The sequence below is a fragment of the Populus euphratica genome, unplaced genomic scaffold, assembly GCF_000495115.2.
Source record: "Populus euphratica unplaced genomic scaffold, PopEup_1.0 scaffold12.1, whole genome shotgun sequence".
In the NCBI taxonomy this organism is placed as follows: Eukaryota; Viridiplantae; Streptophyta; class Magnoliopsida; order Malpighiales; family Salicaceae; genus Populus; species Populus euphratica.
The window spans coordinates 1,185,929-1,203,908 of NW_011499858.1; the positions used below are offsets into that span (position 1 = coordinate 1,185,929).

At 31.1% G+C, this 17,980-nt stretch overlaps 3 protein-coding genes across 3 annotated transcripts; all 3 read left to right on the top strand.

Annotated features, from left to right (window-relative positions):
• The first annotated feature begins 1,634 nt into the window (after positions 1 to 1,634).
• LOC105123948 (uncharacterized protein At5g23160) lies at positions 1,635 to 2,900 on the top strand. The gene is made up of 2 exons (XM_011023740.1): positions 1,635 to 2,124; positions 2,242 to 2,900. Exons 1-2 carry the CDS (start codon positions 1,735 to 1,737, stop codon positions 2,791 to 2,793), a joined length of 942 nt encoding a protein of 313 aa, XP_011022042.1. The 5' UTR covers positions 1,635 to 1,734; the 3' UTR covers positions 2,794 to 2,900.
• Positions 2,901 to 9,266: 6,366 nt separating this feature from the next.
• Positions 9,267 to 11,206, top strand: LOC105123949 (60S ribosomal protein L44). The gene is made up of 4 exons (XM_011023741.1): positions 9,267 to 9,369; positions 10,070 to 10,249; positions 10,812 to 10,886; positions 10,975 to 11,206. Exons 1-4 carry the CDS (start codon positions 9,367 to 9,369, stop codon positions 11,032 to 11,034), a joined length of 318 nt encoding a protein of 105 aa, XP_011022043.1. The 5' UTR covers positions 9,267 to 9,366; the 3' UTR covers positions 11,035 to 11,206.
• A 3,755-nt stretch (positions 11,207 to 14,961) lies between these two features.
• NCLPP7 (nuclear-encoded CLP protease P7) lies at positions 14,962 to 17,585 on the top strand. Its single transcript, XM_011023743.1, has 2 exons — positions 14,962 to 15,390; positions 16,969 to 17,585. Exons 1-2 carry the CDS (start codon positions 15,075 to 15,077, stop codon positions 17,385 to 17,387), a joined length of 735 nt encoding a protein of 244 aa, XP_011022045.1. The 5' UTR covers positions 14,962 to 15,074; the 3' UTR covers positions 17,388 to 17,585.
• The last annotated feature ends 395 nt before the right edge of the window (positions 17,586 to 17,980 follow it).

Sequence of the window (17,980 nt, forward strand, 5' to 3'; positions counted from 1 at the left end):
TAACCTCCCTGTGGTTCGACCCCGGTCTTGCCGAGTTATTTATTACTTCGACACTCCTGCACTTGGGAGAAGACATCAATCTTTTAGTCGTGTCAACAATCCTCCGACCCATCTAGATTTCGATCTGAATTTATGGATGGAGGTACGATCGTGTGGTAGACCTAATAAAAATCAAGTCTACAACCTCTCCAATACTACGGTTGAAAACTTGCGGTCAGTCCGTAATGTCTCAATCGTTTGGAGCTTTTCATCAATAGTGAGCACCTAATTTGAGGAATTTATGGCCTTGAAACAACAATATGAATGACTTTCGATGGATTATAATCAACTCCGTCAAATAATCATGAAGATAAGATCAAGGATGAGTGATGATACATGTGCAGGCCCTTTTTAACTGCACGGTCTCAGGAACAACCAGCCTTCTCCTCCTCCTCCTCCTCCAGCTCCGTTGTTATTTTAGTTTAATTTTATTTTTGAAACACATTAAATTTGTAATGAATATTTGGATGAATATTATTTAACATTATTTTTATATTTTTAATGTTTAATACAATTTTATTTGGTTATTTATTTGGTTAATTAGTTTTTTTACCATTAATAAATAATTTTTAAAAATATTTAAAAAAAATACCTACAGCTTTCCAGACGGAACCAAGCCGTCGGTATTTTACCAAGAGTTGTAAAAAAATTACCACCCATGCCACAATCACGGACAGATATATTCCATCGGTGTTTACCGTTACTATTATCAACGAAAAATATATGTTGATATTTTACAAAGAGTTCTAAAATATTTACCCCACATGCCATAATCACCGATAGCCATTCCGTCGATGATTACCATTAAAAATAAAAATGGAATTATTCTGTCAATAAAGTTCTAGAGGGAAATTTTTTTTACACGTTTAGTTGTTTGTAAGACTGTTGGTGTTTAGTTTTTTTTTATTTCTAATAGATTTAACGATGAAATGGGGAATTACCAATGATTGATATTCCGACAAATTCCATCAGTAAGAATTTTATCGATGAATTACGTGCCTTACACCGATAAAATGAATCTGTCAGTAAAAATATTTAATGGTACAGTGATTGATATTCATTATCTTTTTTTAAAAAAAAAAATTCTTGAATTTAAATCTTTTATTTATAACCAAAATTCATACTATTTGGATTTCAATTAAAATTTATCTTCATATAATTATATTTACAATAAATGATTCTACAAGAAAGATTTTCATGTAAAATAATCAGTTTATAATCTATATATATATATATATGAACGATCTATCTAACTAAAAGATACAATTGATTGCTCATATAATGGCCACTGAAGACTTATATAGTCGTTAACTTTAAGACCTGTAGGATTAGTCGTGGTGCGCGCAAGCTGGTCCGGACACCCACATTAATCTTAAAAAAAAAAATACAATCGAAATATCCAATTTTAATAAGTGTAAAACGAAATGTTTAGAGTTCAAATACGAGTAAAAGCTAGTCGGAAAATATTTAAAATGCAAACAAAAATAATTCTTCTAATTACTCGATAAAACTTTCAGACAATAGACGAGACCATAAACATTTGAACCATAGAGTGCTTATTTAGATAATGGTGACCCAAGTAACTAACCGTTCACTGCAGCATTAAATATTCAAAACTCTCCGTACACCGGCTTCATCTACTCACTCTCTCTCTCTCCCCTCACTCGCCCTCTCTCCCTCCCTCTCTCTCCTCCCATGGAGCCCGTTAATATCACACCAAACCTCAAAGAACAATCCCATCAATCCAAACCCAAAAAGACCAGAACAATAATCGGCCGTTTCCTCGGATTTTTTGGATTTTCTAGGAAACCAAGATCATTTCCCGAGAAAAAACCCAACAAAATTGATATCCTCCCAGAAAGAAAGAAATTAAAGAGACAAAGAAGTTGGTTTCCTTGGTCATGGTTCTGCATCAAGAGCCCCGGCACCAAAACTGTACCCTTGGACTCCACCGTGCCTGACAGTAAGAGAACTTCTAATGCTTCAAAGTCAAAGCGTCAAAAACCCTTAACCAATCACGGGACGCCCCGTCAAACTCCGGAAAGAGTCCATGCGGATCGAGCGCCGAAAGAGGGACCCGAGCAGGTATGTGAAAAACACTATCCAACAAAAATTAGCAATGGCGTATTTTAGCAAAATTTAGCCAACTTTGGCGTAAGTTGGGATAACTAGAAGGTAGTTAATTATCATGTTCTGTTTCAGACATGGTACAGGTCTGCGCAAGACATCATCCTCGAAAATGGGAAACCTTCGGATCACGCGGAAAATCCAAAGGACGGCACGTCTAAAAAACGCCTGTCCTTTCGCCGGAAAATAGATGCTATAAGAACCGGCACGAGCCAACCCGGTTCACCGGAAGTCAAGGCAAAGTCCATTCGAATCGTATCGATAACCCGATCAGCATCCTCCCCCTCACTGCCACATGAAAAATCAGCAACAGTGCCAAACACGCTGGGGAGATCCTGGGTCATTGCTGGGAAACTCCATAAAGAAAATGATCGTCCAAATGGGAAGAAACTTGACCCGTTGGTCGGTATGTGGATTGTTGTTATGACCTTGATGATAATGTTGCTATGGGGTAAATTATGTGCCATTCTTTGTGCCTCTGCTTGGTTCTACTTTGTCCCTCGATTAAGAAGTGAAGACGACGTGAAAAATGGTTTGATTCAAAGAGAATGTAATCTTGATTCCGAGGACTATAAGAAGAAAGTGGTCCTAGACGGATTCCTTGAGCGCAAACGTCGCTCTATATAATGAGTTTTGGTTGTTTAGATAAATTTTTCACTCTCTCATAAATGTGCATATTTCTCTTTTCATAAATATTTTTTAATCACCCTGAGCGTTTAATTTTCAAGAATTTTTTTTCCTGTTTTTCAAAATTCTTGATGTATATACTTACAGGTTAGTTATGGTGACGTTTTTTCTTTTCTTTTCTTGGTGGCATTTTGTGTGAATTATCTGTAGAATATGTCTAAACTTGTCAAAAAAATAGTCAAAGTTCTAGAAGTTTTCATAGTTCCTACGTTTTTGTTGTTTTTTGTTGGCTTTAATACGTGTCACGTGATTTTGAAATTACTAAAATGTTTCTTGCCATATAGAGGGTTCGGCGGCTAGCTCGTGGCGGTCAGTAATTGCTGCCTACTGCTCGGCAACACCTCCAAACCACTAGGGGATTAAGGAAAGATAAAGGCAAATCAGTAATGTTAATTTTTGCTGATGAATTATATTTTAGTCCCTATAGATTCATAATGTTCCACATTGGTTCCATCTTTTGACCTTCTTCAAAGTTGCTCTCATGATTTTGAAAACGTTTCAGATTGGCCCTCCACGATAGAATAGTTAACGTACAAAACGTAATGGAGTGCCCTTTCCTTCATCTTCTCAGCTTGCCATAGCCACCATCGAAGCTCTTAACTCACAAGGCTCAAAGACAATAGAGCTCCCCTTAGCATTCATTTAGTTGAAGGACTAACATGGTATTTGGTACATATTTGTGTTTGTTCCTTCTTTTTCCAGCAGTTATTCGAAAAAACAAGCTGCTTTCAAAAATATGAACAAAATAATAGAATATTTCTAATGGATTTGGTGGTACCAACTCAATTTTTGTTTTAAATAAAGCCCAAATGGATAATGTGATTGCGTTTGAAGTTTGAATATGTAAAAATGATAAGAGGCCATGGCTTACACGTTATCTCTTTTCATGTCGTCTTGATAAAGAGATCGAATCAAATGAAGACCTTTTGCTAATTTTTAGTTAGGGTCTTGATTAATTAACTTTGCCCTTTAATTTATTTGTACTCTTGCTTATGATTAGCGGAGGACTTCTAAAAGAGGAAAAAATGAAGGGGACCATATTTGTGCATGCGATTAGTATTAACAAAACAATAAAAACCTAGAGGAGAAAGGGGTTTAAATTTACCCCTCCTCATGTTATATTATTTATTAAAATAATATTTTTTATTTATTTTTTTATTATTTTTATTTTTCAATATGAAATTTATTAAGAATTGAATTTTATAATGTTTTTAATTTATTTTTTATAATGTTATCCCGTCTTCATGACTCAGACCACGAGTTTAGTGAGTTAACTAAATTGATTTGAGTTTTTTTCTAATTGATTTTTTTTAATTATCCTTTAATATTAAGTTGATTAAGAATTAAATTTCATAATTTATTTTGATTTACTTTCTAATAAGTTATTTTCATCTCATAACTCAGGTCACGAGTTATGCATGTTAATCTTAGTTGATTTAAGTTGTTTTTTAATTAATTAATTTTTTTAATTTCATCTGTCAACACTAGGTTTATTGAAAATCAAACTTCATAATTTGTTTTAATTTACTTTCTATCGGTTTATCTCAATCTCGTAACTTGGGTTACGAGTTTGACAAGTTAACCTGAGTTGACTAGGGTTATTTTTTTAATTAATTTTTTTCAATTCCATCCTTAAACATTAGATTTATTGAAAATTGAGCTTTGTAATTTATTTTTATTTTCTTTCTATAGAATTATCATGATCTCATGACTTGATGTGCTGATTAGCGGGTTGACTTGAATCGATCCAATATATTATCATGTTGATGAATATTAGAAAAATCTCATCGTAAATATTTATTTTGAGTCAAATTAAACTTTTAAATATCATATAGATTGTCTTTGAACCCACTAAGATGATCAAGTCATATTGAATTAATTCCTACATGATTTAAATTTTTTTTACTAATAAATTATTAGAAATTCTTAAATATTTTTTTTATTAAAAAATTAATCTAACCTGGAGTGCATCACATGTCAAATGACCTATTAATTATCTAAGTTGTGTTGAAAAATAAAACCTTCACCTTCGATCATAGTCACTAACTTGAACCTCAACATCTCTTGTATCATATTATATTATTATAGTGTAAACTAAAATTGTTTTTGCTTTTGCTGTAATAGTAGTAATGTGGATTGTAAGTGTAATTCATAAAAAAAAATCAACTTGTTCCTTAATTTTTTAAAACAAAATCAATTTGATTCTTAAAATTTTCAAATTCATCATTTTAAATATTCATTATGTATCATAATATTTTATTAAATCTTAAAAAAAAAATGTCCAAATCGACCAACAATTCTTTAAATATTACTCTAGGCCAAAAGTACATATTGTTTACTCGATATAACTCTAGTATCTTGATTATTAAAAAAAAAAATTAAGAGATTTACCAAGTATCATATTATAAAAAATCATGAAGATCTATTATAAGAAACTACAAAAATTTACATCAAGCATGCTGATATCTAAGACTAAGAGAAAATATTAGATTAATTTGAAAGTAGGTGTGATAAAATTAAAAACATGTAAAGGTAAACATGCAAAATAAAATAGTAATAATCATAAAGAAAATAATAAACTTAATAAAGTAATTTATATAAAAGATAAAGCATAAAATTGTAAATAACTCACAAAGTAAATCGCCAAAAAGCTTAATTACAAGATAAATTGTTGAAATGCTTGAAAGAAAATTATATTAAAATTTATATCGAAGTAGTTCAAAGAATTACAATGATGTTCATTTTTTTTATAATAATTCTTCGACCTAATTCTTATCCTATAAATTAGGAAATATAATAGACCTGGAATGATACAATAAGTCTGACCTTATTCAAAATCATTGATAACTACAATCCCAATCAAACCTATAATTCATGGCTAGAACCCCATTTTAAACCATATTAATGACTAACTTGATTCAAAGCTACGATTGATGATGGACTTCATTTTGTTTTTTATGCTAACCAACTAGTATATATAAATGATAGCCTCTTTCATTTATGATCCATTAAGTGAGTGTGGTGTAGTGTGTGATAAACACAAGAAAGAGTTTGAGATATTTATACCTATTAATTATCAAATATAGGGGTGGTGTAGAGTTCATTTATTGAGAAAAATATTTAGTGATAAAATTAGGTTTTCATTGTTAAGATCTTTTTTTCTAAAATTTAATCTTTCTTGTTCTTTGGTTCTATATTTGTATAGGTATCTCTATGTTAATTGGTATTAAAGTTACGCTAATTGGTACCAAAGTCCAATAATTCTTTATAGTTAGTTATTGTGTGCTATTAAATAACCATAGTTGATAGAGGTCACAAGATAATACATGTGGAGGGTGATGATGAGGTTCCATCTAAGAAATGAATTTTCAAAGAACTAGTGATTAAGGACTTATAGAGATAAGTTACAAAATTACTTCATTGATTAGCAATGAGAGACTTATAGAGACAAGCTATAGAATTATGCATTAATTGGTAGAGAAAAACCCAGAGGACAGTGACCATGCTGGTTTTGAGAGCCTATTTTAAATATATGAGTAGAGAAGGCAACCTTTCAATTAAGATCTACTAGACAAATTTCAAAAACAAAACAATAATGTTGAAATTGAAGTTCTTAATGACTCTAGTTTTTTTATGGATTAAAATCAACTATCATAATTTGATAAGGAAGAAGTTTAAAATGTTATTGATATTAAAGGTTGCAAAAATCCTAAAAAAATTATATGTTGGGATCTACAAGGATTCTCGCATAAAAATAAGAATTATTTTATATTCTAACCAAGTTCTTTGGAGTTAATTTTGATAATGTTGAAGTAATATAAATTTTAAGCCACCAAAAAAATCAATAAACCACTCTTTTGTACCTTATCAGTAATCAAGTTTTTAAATTTGATGCTTGATAAATTTTGAAGTGGTTTTATTGTGTTTTAAAAAAATATGTTGCTATAAAAAAAATATTAGTTGATGTTAAGGATAATAATGTTATGCTAGATTTTGAATTCAACGTTTGGTTAGGAGATTTTGATCAAGCATTTGTATTAAAGTATGAGAAGACATCCTATAAAAAACTAAAGGGAGTGCATGGTATGATGTTTTAAGAGACTTCTACACCAAATTTCTTTGTATCGATTGTTTAGTAAAGGAATTGCTTTGGTGAATGACGAGCAAGTGCTTGTCAATAAACCTAGCAACTAGTTTTACTAGGTAACAATAGTTATTATTGATGAATAGGAAAATAGTTGCTAACAAACCTCTAGTTGTTAGTAAATCTCTATACGTTACACTTGCTCCAAAAAAAAAGATAAAGTAGTAAGGTTATAGGCTCGATTTTCTTAAATACAACTAGACATAGACTCAACTTTAATTGAATATCCATAAAAATAAGGTAAGAGTAATTTGAACTCCTAGACAAATTCTCTTTTATCTACAAAGACTGTTATAGAAAGTCTTATCCCATTTAAAGCCATGATTGATGAATACCTATAATTGATGACTTAAACCCATCAATCAAACTCATAATTAATTACTAGAATCCTATTTAAAGTCATAATTAATGGCTAACCCCATTTTATTTTTTATGCTAACCAACTAGTATAGAATAAATAGACTTCTTTTCTTTTGTGATATATTAAATAAATGTATTTTAGTGTGTAATAAACACAAGTGAGAGATACAGATTAGTACCTATAAATTATCAAATATAGAGGTGGTGTAGATTTCCTTTATAAAGGAAAATATTAAATAATATTTTTATACCTAGTTGATTGAGGAACACGAGAACTAGGCTCAAATGAAAAACTAAGTTATTTAACATTCTTGGTCGCACTAAGAAATTATTATTTTATGTTTATTCCTATAATGAATAGTGAGTTGTGCTTTTAATGATTTTTATATCTTGGTATACAAAGTGAAGTATAATAAAATATTATTAATAAAAAATCACCTGTATAAATAAGAAATGAGACCACTTCTTTGAGAATTCCAATAAAAATTGCATTATCTAAAGCACTCATGAATTGAAGAGTTGTTTAAAATTAAAATGAACACAATAGTGAGAACTAAAGAAAATCTCTAAGTAAAGAACTATATGATTACTATTGTCTTAACTTACACAAAAATTAAATAGTTCAAGACATCGTGTTCACTATTTAGCGAATAAATCCGATAGTATTTCACTAAAAAAGATTCAAAACTAAAGGTTCAAAGCTAAAGTTACTTATCTTAATATAGTGATGTATCTCTCAATAAATTTTCAAGTTTAAAAACTGGTAAGATAATTTCTATTCATGTGGGGAATCATTGGAAATTTGTGAAAATGATATGTTTAAGAGGCATATTTGATACCAAATTAAAAGTGAGGTTCAATCACTTTTGGTGTTAAAACCTTGTTGGAGTTTAATATCCAACATATGCTTTTTAATATAGAATATTAATATAATTTAAATAAATTATGAATGAATGAAAAGTTAATTTGAAAAATCTTTCAGCCAGTATATCTTGGTGAAATTGAAAATGCTCTAAAACAATTTATTTTATATTGAAAAAAATAACACTTTTCTAGTGTTTATAAAGTAAGTGGTTGAAAAAAATAAAATTTAACTCAAAAGGAACCGAAACTTTTTAAGAGGAGAGAATCTATGCAAAGTGGGCTTTAAGCTTAAACCCATAAACACACGTCAGTATCAGCACAACTCAACCCGTGCTCTAGTTTCAAGCATGACCTGGGCTTGAGCTTGAGTTTATTGTAAAATAATATTTTAGATCATAAAAAAAATTGCCAATTAAAATTTAGACTTGGATCAACATATTGTTTATCCAATCAACCTATGAATATTAACACTTCTTCCTTGTAATTTTAGACCTTTTTTTAGTTAAAAAAATACAAATTTATGCTACTATATTCAAATTTAATTCTTAAATTATAATAATTAATCAAAAATTAATATTTTAAAATAAATTATAATTATTGTATAATTAATTTTTCAAATTTTATAACTATACCAGTAATAATAAGGAGATTTTAGGTAAAAAAAATTTCCAACTAAAATTTAGATTTGGATTAACTTATTGTTTATCCAATTTACCCATGAATATTAACATTTCTTTCTTCTAAATTTAGATATTTTTTAGCCAAAAAAATACAAATTTATGCTACTATATTCAAATTTAATTTTTAAATTATAATAATTAATAAAAAATTAATATTTAAAAATAAATTATAATTACTACTATAATTAATTTCTCAACTTTTATAACTATACTAGTAATAGCGAATTTTTAGGTTAATCATAATTACACACCCACTATCCTTCAAGTTTTCAAGGGAACAATATGATTATTTTTTAGAAAAAAAAAGAAGGTAAAATTGGATCCAGGCCCGGTATTCTTCTCAAGTCCGGATCCGTGATTCGGCCCATAATCTTTGTTGTTTAAAGAAGCTCCAAACCCTAATCTACTCTATTCATTCTTCTCCACTTTCTTTGCAGCCAGAGCTCTTCCGCTTCTCCGCCTACAATGGTAACCTTCTCCCCCCTCTAAGATTCTCTTTGCGGCAACATTTTTTATCTTGATTTTTGCCTCTGGGTTTTCTGTATCTTTCATTTCTGAGGTTGTTCAACTATAAAAAGATGGAGACTGAGGTTTTGTTTTTTTAGGTCGAAACTGTGATTTATAAAGTTTAGATTCATTAGCAATCAAAGAATTTAATGTTGTCTGCTTTGTTCGATATTTGGTTTTGTACTAGTGAGTTGTGTGCGGTTTTGTTTTTGTTAGAGATTTGGCTTTGTGCACTTGTTAGTTGCAGGCTAGCTGTGTTCTCTAGAGATTTGTGTGTACGAAAGTATTCCTCCTTAGTGAAAGTTTGGTTTCAAGGAGAGCGGAAACTTTTGGGAATGGAGGGCTTGTGGGGCTGGTGGTTTAAAGTATAATGAGATGCATGATTGAGATGAACGGGTGCATGGATAGAGAGAGAGTTGGAATGATTTAAAAATATGGGCTAATGAGGAAAAAAAAGTGGATTTGTGCTGATTGAAAATATAGTAAAGAGTGAATTTAACGTTTGATATGCTGCTTGTTTGATGGAAGCCTGTTCCAGTTGCATAATGTATTTGCACCTTGTATTTTAAACTGTGGTATTTGAGAATTTGTCTAAGAGGTTGCATCATATTGTTTTCCTTTCTTCTTGTTTTTTTATTGATTAATGATATTTTTATTAAAGGTGAACGTTCCTAAGACTAAGAAGACCTACTGCAAGAACAAGGAGTGCAAAAAGCACACCTTGCACAAGGTCACTCAGTACAAAAAGGGAAAGGATAGCCTTGCTGCTCAGGGGAAACGTCGTTATGATCGCAAGCAATCTGGTTATGGAGGTCAGACAAAACCAGTGTTTCACAAGAAGGTTTGTTTTCTTATTCTTTCCCTAATCTTGGCATACATGAAGCCCCTCTAGGACAGAGATCAGTTTTTTGAGTTTTTTCCCCCCATGTTGTAATTTGTAATTTGCTTGTATCCAGTGTTGGGGAAAATATTTTATCATGTTTGATTGTGAAATCTTGATAGTGTGTGTAAACACCACCAGAAAACATATTTTTGAAGTTACAGAATATTCTTTCTGGAGGCCTGTGATGATTTAAAATTTGCCTACATTGTCTGAACATCCAACTGATGACAGAGACATGAATTAGTTCTGAGGCCTTCCTCCTGTTTTTCCCTATCCTTGTTGGTTGATATTAAAATGAAAAATGTTTACGTTGTACTTATTATTCCACCCTATAGCTATCTTTTTATTGTATCTGAATTCTCTTTAGAGGCATATGATGATTTGAATTTGCCTACGTTGTCTGATTGTCTAGCCAATGACTGAAACATAGACTAGCTCTGAGGCCTTCTCTTCCCTCCCTTTTTCCTTCCATCATACACGCATAGCTGAGTTATTATATTGATTTCTTTTATCTGAACAGGCAAAGACAACAAAGAAAATTGTGTTGAGGCTGCAATGCCAGGCATGCAAACACGTGTCTCAGCACCCAATCAAGGTTGGTCATGCAAGTGATTTTTTATTGTGGTTTCTTACCTTTTGACTTCAACTGCGCTAATGTTTGTTACTGCCAATGGTTTCCACAGAGGTGCAAGCACTTTGAGATTGGTGGAGACAAGAAGGGAAAGGGAACATCTCTGTTCTAAGTGCATCATTTTGTTCTTAGGTGTCTACTACTTCTAGAACAAGGCATTATGGGATAGTTTTGTTTTATTTGGTTTATTTAAGACATTGTATCTGTGAAGAAGTTTGAGGTCATTGTGGAATATTGATTATGATGTTAATCAATTTTGAGCTTATAGTTAGCCGTTGTTGCTTTCTTGAGTGCATTCATAAGAAGGGAAAACGCAGTTGCTGGCTTGAGAAGGGGTGAGCCTCGGCAGTTCCTGAGGAACTAATGATCTTGATAAGGGAGAGAGGAGGCGACTGTCGCTCCCTCACGCCTATTATCAGTAGAACTACCATTCTCTTAGCTGACTGACTGACTAGCTAAAGCTGCCAGGCTCAAGCAATGCCCTTAGGGTTTACACTCCCCTGATGTTTTGTATTTATTGCTTGAGATGAATTCAACTTTAGTGCAGCTACGGTCAGTCAAGAAACTATGTTGCAGGTCTGCACCACTGAAAGGCTATCAGCAGTGGGCTTCTCGTCGTGATTTCATGGGAATGAAAAGCCTTGGTCCCTATCCCTTCTGATAAGGTGCTAGGCTTCCCTATCCTCCCTAACTTTGCGTTCAAAGCTCTCGTTTTAATTTACAAACCAGAATGAATAACCAGCTCCTTAGAAATATTCCCATTTTTCTCCTCGTTTCACCATTTTAAAGTTTATACAAAATATGCTTCACTGATATATGAATTCCTAGCGTAAACTCGATAGAGGATTGGTGCTGTCCTGTAACCCACCTCCCAGGGACTGAATCTAAGCATTCAGTAGAAGCTGAAACAAAAGCCTTCTTCCTTAACCCAGGGAATTGGGAAGAAAACAGTGTTCAAGAAACTGATTGGCATGAATCTGGACCCCTAGGTCGTTAAAGAGGAAGCTAAAGCTAACACCACCAAAATCATATGGCAGTAAATTTTTGCCGCTGAATCACGCCGTCTCCAGGGTTGAACTTGTGGTAGACATTCGGGATGCAGATTATCTATTCAGTCGAAAAATAAAAATTAGAAACAAATCCACCATGAACATGCCGATCATGAAGACTTGTAAGAAGTGGAGTTAGTATGAAATTCCTCATGGTTATATTCTCATGATTGGAGGATATGTGGATTTTTCAAAATATATATGCACAATAAAGATAATAAATTAAAAAATTTTCGGGAGAATATTTTTTTAATAAATTTAGAGTTATACGGAAATTACTTGGAAATTTTTTATTTTTTACTTTGAATAATTATTTTAATATTGAGTTGTTGCAAACTATAATTCAAATGTTTTGTATAAAAAATAAAAGATATAACATCTTATATATAGAGAAACTTGAAAATCTATAAATAATAAAATATCAATTTACCTCTTACCAACATCTCATAAATTATTTTAAAAAGCATTGTTCAATCAAGTCCATACTCTATTTTTCTATATTTAGAATTGTAATTTCATGTATAAATTATATTCTAATCCATAATTTATATAAAAAAATTATAATCAAGTCACATTTGAATAATCATTCCAGTTGAATTTCTAATCAATGATTTTTATATATCTGACTTATTAGATTCTCTAATGAGTCAACCCAAATATAAATCACAATTCTAAATAAAATAAAATAAAATTAATTTATATTTTTTTAATTCAATAGTTAATTTATTTATTTTAAAAGATTAAGTACAATGTAATATTATGATTCCTAAATATTAAAAAAGTTATAACTGGTTTGACTTAGCTTTTTAATAACTAATTTTTTAGTATAATTATTATTTCTTCATCAACAATGTTTTGATTTAGACATTATAATATATAGCATGTCTATGTCAAATTATGTTTATTCTCAAGATTACAATTATTAACTCTTTGAATAAGATTTCAAACTCTTTTCAAATCTTATTCTATCATATGCAAGGATATAAAATCACTATTACCTAAAAACATTTGAAACGTTGTATCTAATTCACATAGGAGGTGAATTCTCTTTTAATTACTTAAATATTTTTATATAGTTCCTGATACATCAAATATCTTCCTATTTGTTACTCTTATTGGAACAATGTGTAGCAAGATAAAAGTATAAGATTCTTTATTTAAAATAACGTAGTGATTTCAAGTCTAACGATCATCTATGTAACTGTTACATGAATCTTTTCATGGATATATATGATTTCTTCAAATGAAATTTTCATATGAATTTTAGATTCATTAATCAAATATTACATTAATTAATTAAATGTTTGATGAATATTAAATATAATTAAATTTTTATTAAAGATTAAATATATTTACATGAATAAATTCAATACCACATATAACCAATCAATTAGCTAACTGATAAGAGATTCTAACATAGAGAGATAAAAACACAAACTATTTTTACCAATATCATAAATTGAACCAACAATAAATATTAAATTGGGATTATTGTTTATGCATCATTTTTAAGTAGGGTCAACCAACGAAAATGGCTGAAAGCCCTTACTTATGACATGTCTGGGAGTGTGCTAAATATTTTTTTCAAAGCACCTTTCACTTGAAAAAACATCAAAATAATATTTATTTTTTTAAAAATTATTTTTGATATCAACATATCAAAATAATAAAAAAAACAACAAAAATAATTTGAAGCTAAATTTTTTTTATTTTTTTTAAATATAGTTGAATCACAATAATGAATAAAATCTTAATACTACTGAGATATTTATACTCATAAACATACACATATATATTATTAACTTATAATATTTCTTAATGCATAGCTTCTTCTTTCATCCACAATACTTATTTATCAAATATATTTTGAATTGAAAAATCATTAAGCAATACTTTGGGTTTAATTATCGCATCTATCCCTTAATGAGCCAAACCTCTTTCATCCTTACCAAACCCAATTCAACCCAACATCATATTTTTTAAAGTCAGACATTCTTTTCCTTTCAGATTCCAAACTTCACCCTATCTTTTTATGCCAAGAAAGGACCTGCACAACTAAATTTATCCCATTCAAAACCCCAATAAAAAATCCTATTTTAATTCTTAATTTGAATTGAAAATAAATTTTTATTTTTATGTGAAAATTAAATCATCCATGAATTTCTATATAGAAAAATTATTTTATTTTCCATAATTTTGCTTGCTTGATCATTTTTTTTACCATTTCATCTACTTATTCAAAATTATATAATTTCATCGAGTTCCTTTCGCTTTCCATAATTATTAACCATTTTTATACTTGAGATTAATTAAAATGATAAATAAATTTTTTTTTCATGTTATTATTCTAGATTCAAATGCTTGAAATAGCTATGAGGAAATAATTTTAATACGCTAATTTATACATATAAATAATATATTTAAAACTCTATTAAAACAAGAATTAGTCTTGAATTTAAATTTGATTCAAGTAGTTCTACACTGTTTTCTTTAAGTAAAATTTTGAGTTCTAGTCTTATAGATAATGAACACCATTATTGAAAAAATTTTACTTTTTAATAATAATACTCAACTAAACTAAATTAATCGAGGTCTAGAAAACAAGAATTAATCTTGAATTTGAATTTGATTCAAGTAATTCAATAATTATTCTTTTTAAATAAAATTTTGAGTTCCAGTCTCGTGGATAAAGCACAACATTACTAATACTAATAGAACTTTACTCTTTAATAAACTAAGTGAGCTCAACTGAATAAGTAGATCTTCCCCCCAATCATGTACAATCCACTTTTCATCACTCTAAAACGTTAGATTTTTTTCCCATACATAAGGAAAAGTAGGATTCAATGTGAATATATATATATATATATAAAGCACAGACAATTTTATAGTGTAAATAAATAAATAAAGAATTGAAAAACAGGGAATACCATAAATATATAGTTAAAAACTTTTAAAATAAGCTTATAAATTAATTATACAATCTCCAGAAATCCACCAATCCCAGAACCCAATCTCCTAAACCCAAACAAAATCCCCAGTTTCTCTCAAACCCTCACTTCCCCCTCTCGCTTGCTCCAATTCCAAACCGAAATCAACAGCAATGAAAACCCTCTTCTCTACCACCAAGCTCATTACTTCCACAACTAAACCAAAACCCTCTTTTCTCTTGACCCCCCAAACCTCTACCACTAGAGCTTATAGTCTAATCCCAATGGTTATTGAACACTCTTCAAGAGGAGAAAGAGCTTATGATATCTTTTCTAGGCTTTTAAAAGAGAGAATTGTCTGTATTAATGGCCCAATTAATGATGATACTTCTAATGTTGTTGTTGCTCAGCTTTTGTTTCTTGAGTCTGAGAATCCTTCTAAGCCTATTCATATGTATCTGAATTCTCCTGGTGGACATGTTACCGCAGGTGATTTGATACTCAAAAGTGCTGAGGTTTTGATTTTTTTTAGATGGGTTTTGGCTTAATTTGTGTTTGGGGCGTGTTATCGTCTGTTTGGTTTTGTGGGCTGGTGCAATTTCAGTGTTCTGTTACAGTTTTCTTGGAATTGTTGCGAATTGATTTAAAATGTGATCTGATTTGATTCTTGTTCAGGTTGTTTATTACTGCAATGGGTTTTTGAGCCCGTTAGTGTTGTAGATTCATTTTGAATTATATTGAGATGCGTTTTAGCATGGATTATTTAGGATTTTGATTCTGTTACAAAGGTCTGATCTTTGTTAGTATCTTGGATTTTAATTTGGAAAGTTTTAGGTGTATATGCCTGATTTTGTTAATAATTAAGGAGTTTGATTAGTGCTTGGTTCTATCGAGTGTAATTTGAGCTTTTAGGTTCTTCACGGAGCGGTCAATAGCATTAGTGAATTGGCAATTTGTCTTTTGGGTTCAATTTAGTGGGTCTAACTAAGTGAATCAAATGATTCCTGATTTCTTGGTTGAAGGGGTGGTGCTATAAACAGCAGCAGTTGTTATAACTGGGCAGGATATTAGGTGATTTCTTTTTGGTACACTTTCTTTCTGCTTGCTTACAGTGCCTATAAAGAAAAGAATCATGGTAGTCATGGGCTTTTTTTCTGTCTAATTGCTAGTGTTCTTGTATACCATTGGAAGTTGCATTACACAGTGGAAAAAGGTTCTTGATGTGCCATTTGACATGCTTAACTGAATGATCCAACTGAAATGCTTAGCATATTATGCGATGAGATATGCTGCTAAGAGTTGCTTGAGGTCATACAATGCCTTTCCTACTAAAGCCAATTAGTTTGAATTATCATTGCACTTCTCTGTCTTTAGTTGCTTATAATTATGGTTGCGTGGAAGGTATTGAGTTAATTTGTATTTTGTCAATTGTATTATGAATGCGTGATTATATTGAGGTCATTTGAAGAGCAGTTTACTGTTGGGGCTTTTTGACTGTTCGTGTGATTCTGAAGTAGATGAATTTTATCAGAGGTTTTGTTTCCATTTCCCTTTAGATACTTCCCAAGTGAGAAAGAACTGTTGAATTATCTCACATAATGCACAACTAATGATTTTGATGCAATAGCATGTGAATACTTGTCAGTATAAAACATGTGGCAGATGCTGAGGACTATTTTCCCTTTTCCTCAAGTTTTCTAGTCTGTTGGTGCTTTTGGACTTCAAATTTAAAAGTACTCTTGGCCATGGTGTATATCAACTAACAGAACTTATTATTTAACTTGCAACTGGTTCACAATTCTATCAAGATGTGGCGATTTTGAATTACTGATTACCATCCAATCTATAGAATGGAATTTAACTGCTTTCGCATAGCAGGTCTTGCATTGTTAAATGTAGCATTGGAATACTTGTAATGGAATAGAGTGCTGGGATAGCTAAATTTATTGTCGATTCGATTTAGGCTGAATTATTTATCTTGTTTAAATATATGAAGTTTTTCAAAGTAAGTAATCTTCTGAGGCATGGCTTAGGTTATAATGTCAATCGTTGTGCTGTTCTTTGCAGGTCTTGCTATTTACGATACAATGCAGTACATAAGGTCGCCAGTTAATACCATTTGTTTGGGTCAAGCTGCATCTATGGCTTCCCTCCTCTTGGCTGCTGGGGCTAAGGGTGAGAGGAAGGCACTTCCAAATGCAACAATTATGATTCATCAGCCATCAGGTGGGTATAGTGGACAGGCAAAGGATTTGACAATTCACACCAAGCAGATAGTTCGGGTCTGGGATGCACTGAATCAATTGTACTGCAAGCATACAGGAAAGCCAATGGATGTAATTCAGAAGAATATGGATAGAGATTATTTTATGACCCCAGAAGAGGCAAAGGAATTTGGAATTATTGATGAGGTGATTGATCAAAGACCAATGACTCTGGTGACTGATGCTGTTGGTGATGAAAGTAAACAAAAGGGTTCGAGCTAGGACTAGAGGGTAAGATCTCAGAAGAGGCATTGCCATTTTATTTTTGTGGTGAACTTTTCCTTATTTATCTGATGATTTTGTTGGTTATAAAATATGCTATTTCCTTTGCTTATCATGATTTCAGTTTTGATTGTGTTTGGATTCGGTTTTGCAAAACAAGTTAATCAAACAGCCGCGTTAGCTTTTAGGCACATAAATCTTGAAGAATTCAATTTTCTCTAGTGTTTGATGTGCATAAGATGATCTGAAATAATCTTGTGCTTGACTTGTCATAGAAGCTATTGATTCTTGTTGCATATCTTTCTACACAGTTGCTGCCACGCCTGTACTTCTTGGTTTTGTTATGGTGCATTGGATATATGCACGCAGAGGTTACGATTTTGAAATATGATCAAAAGATGCTGCAGAAGTTCACATGGTTCTCTTGTGATTTCAGAGCATTAGATTAGTAGGGAATCAGGAATGTGGGTCTAGGATGAAGAACTAGGTCATAGTAGTAATGAGACTATTTGTTTTTGCGATTAAAATTGCATTGGGTGCGTTTGGTTTAAAAAGTATTAAATCAATGTTTTTTGTTAGTGCTTTCCAATAGT

Bases quoted from the DNA above. Each gene is read 5' to 3' on its own strand.
- LOC105123948 (XM_011023740.1), top strand. From the start codon at position 1,735: ATGGAGCCCGTTAATATCACACCAAACCTCAAAGAACAATCCCATCAA. The intron at 2,125-2,241 runs GTATGTGAAAAA...GTTCTGTTTCAG, and splicing joins CGAAAGAGGGACCCGAGCAG to ACATGGTACAGGTCTGCGCA.
- LOC105123949 (XM_011023741.1), top strand. The intron at 10,250-10,811 runs GTTTGTTTTCTT...TTATCTGAACAG, and splicing joins AACCAGTGTTTCACAAGAAG to GCAAAGACAACAAAGAAAAT. The intron at 10,887-10,974 runs GTTGGTCATGCA...TGGTTTCCACAG, and splicing joins TGTCTCAGCACCCAATCAAG to AGGTGCAAGCACTTTGAGAT.
- NCLPP7 (XM_011023743.1), top strand. From the start codon at position 15,075: ATGAAAACCCTCTTCTCTACCACCAAGCTCATTACTTCCACAACTAAA. The intron at 15,391-16,968 runs GTGATTTGATAC...TGTTCTTTGCAG, and splicing joins TGGTGGACATGTTACCGCAG to GTCTTGCTATTTACGATACA.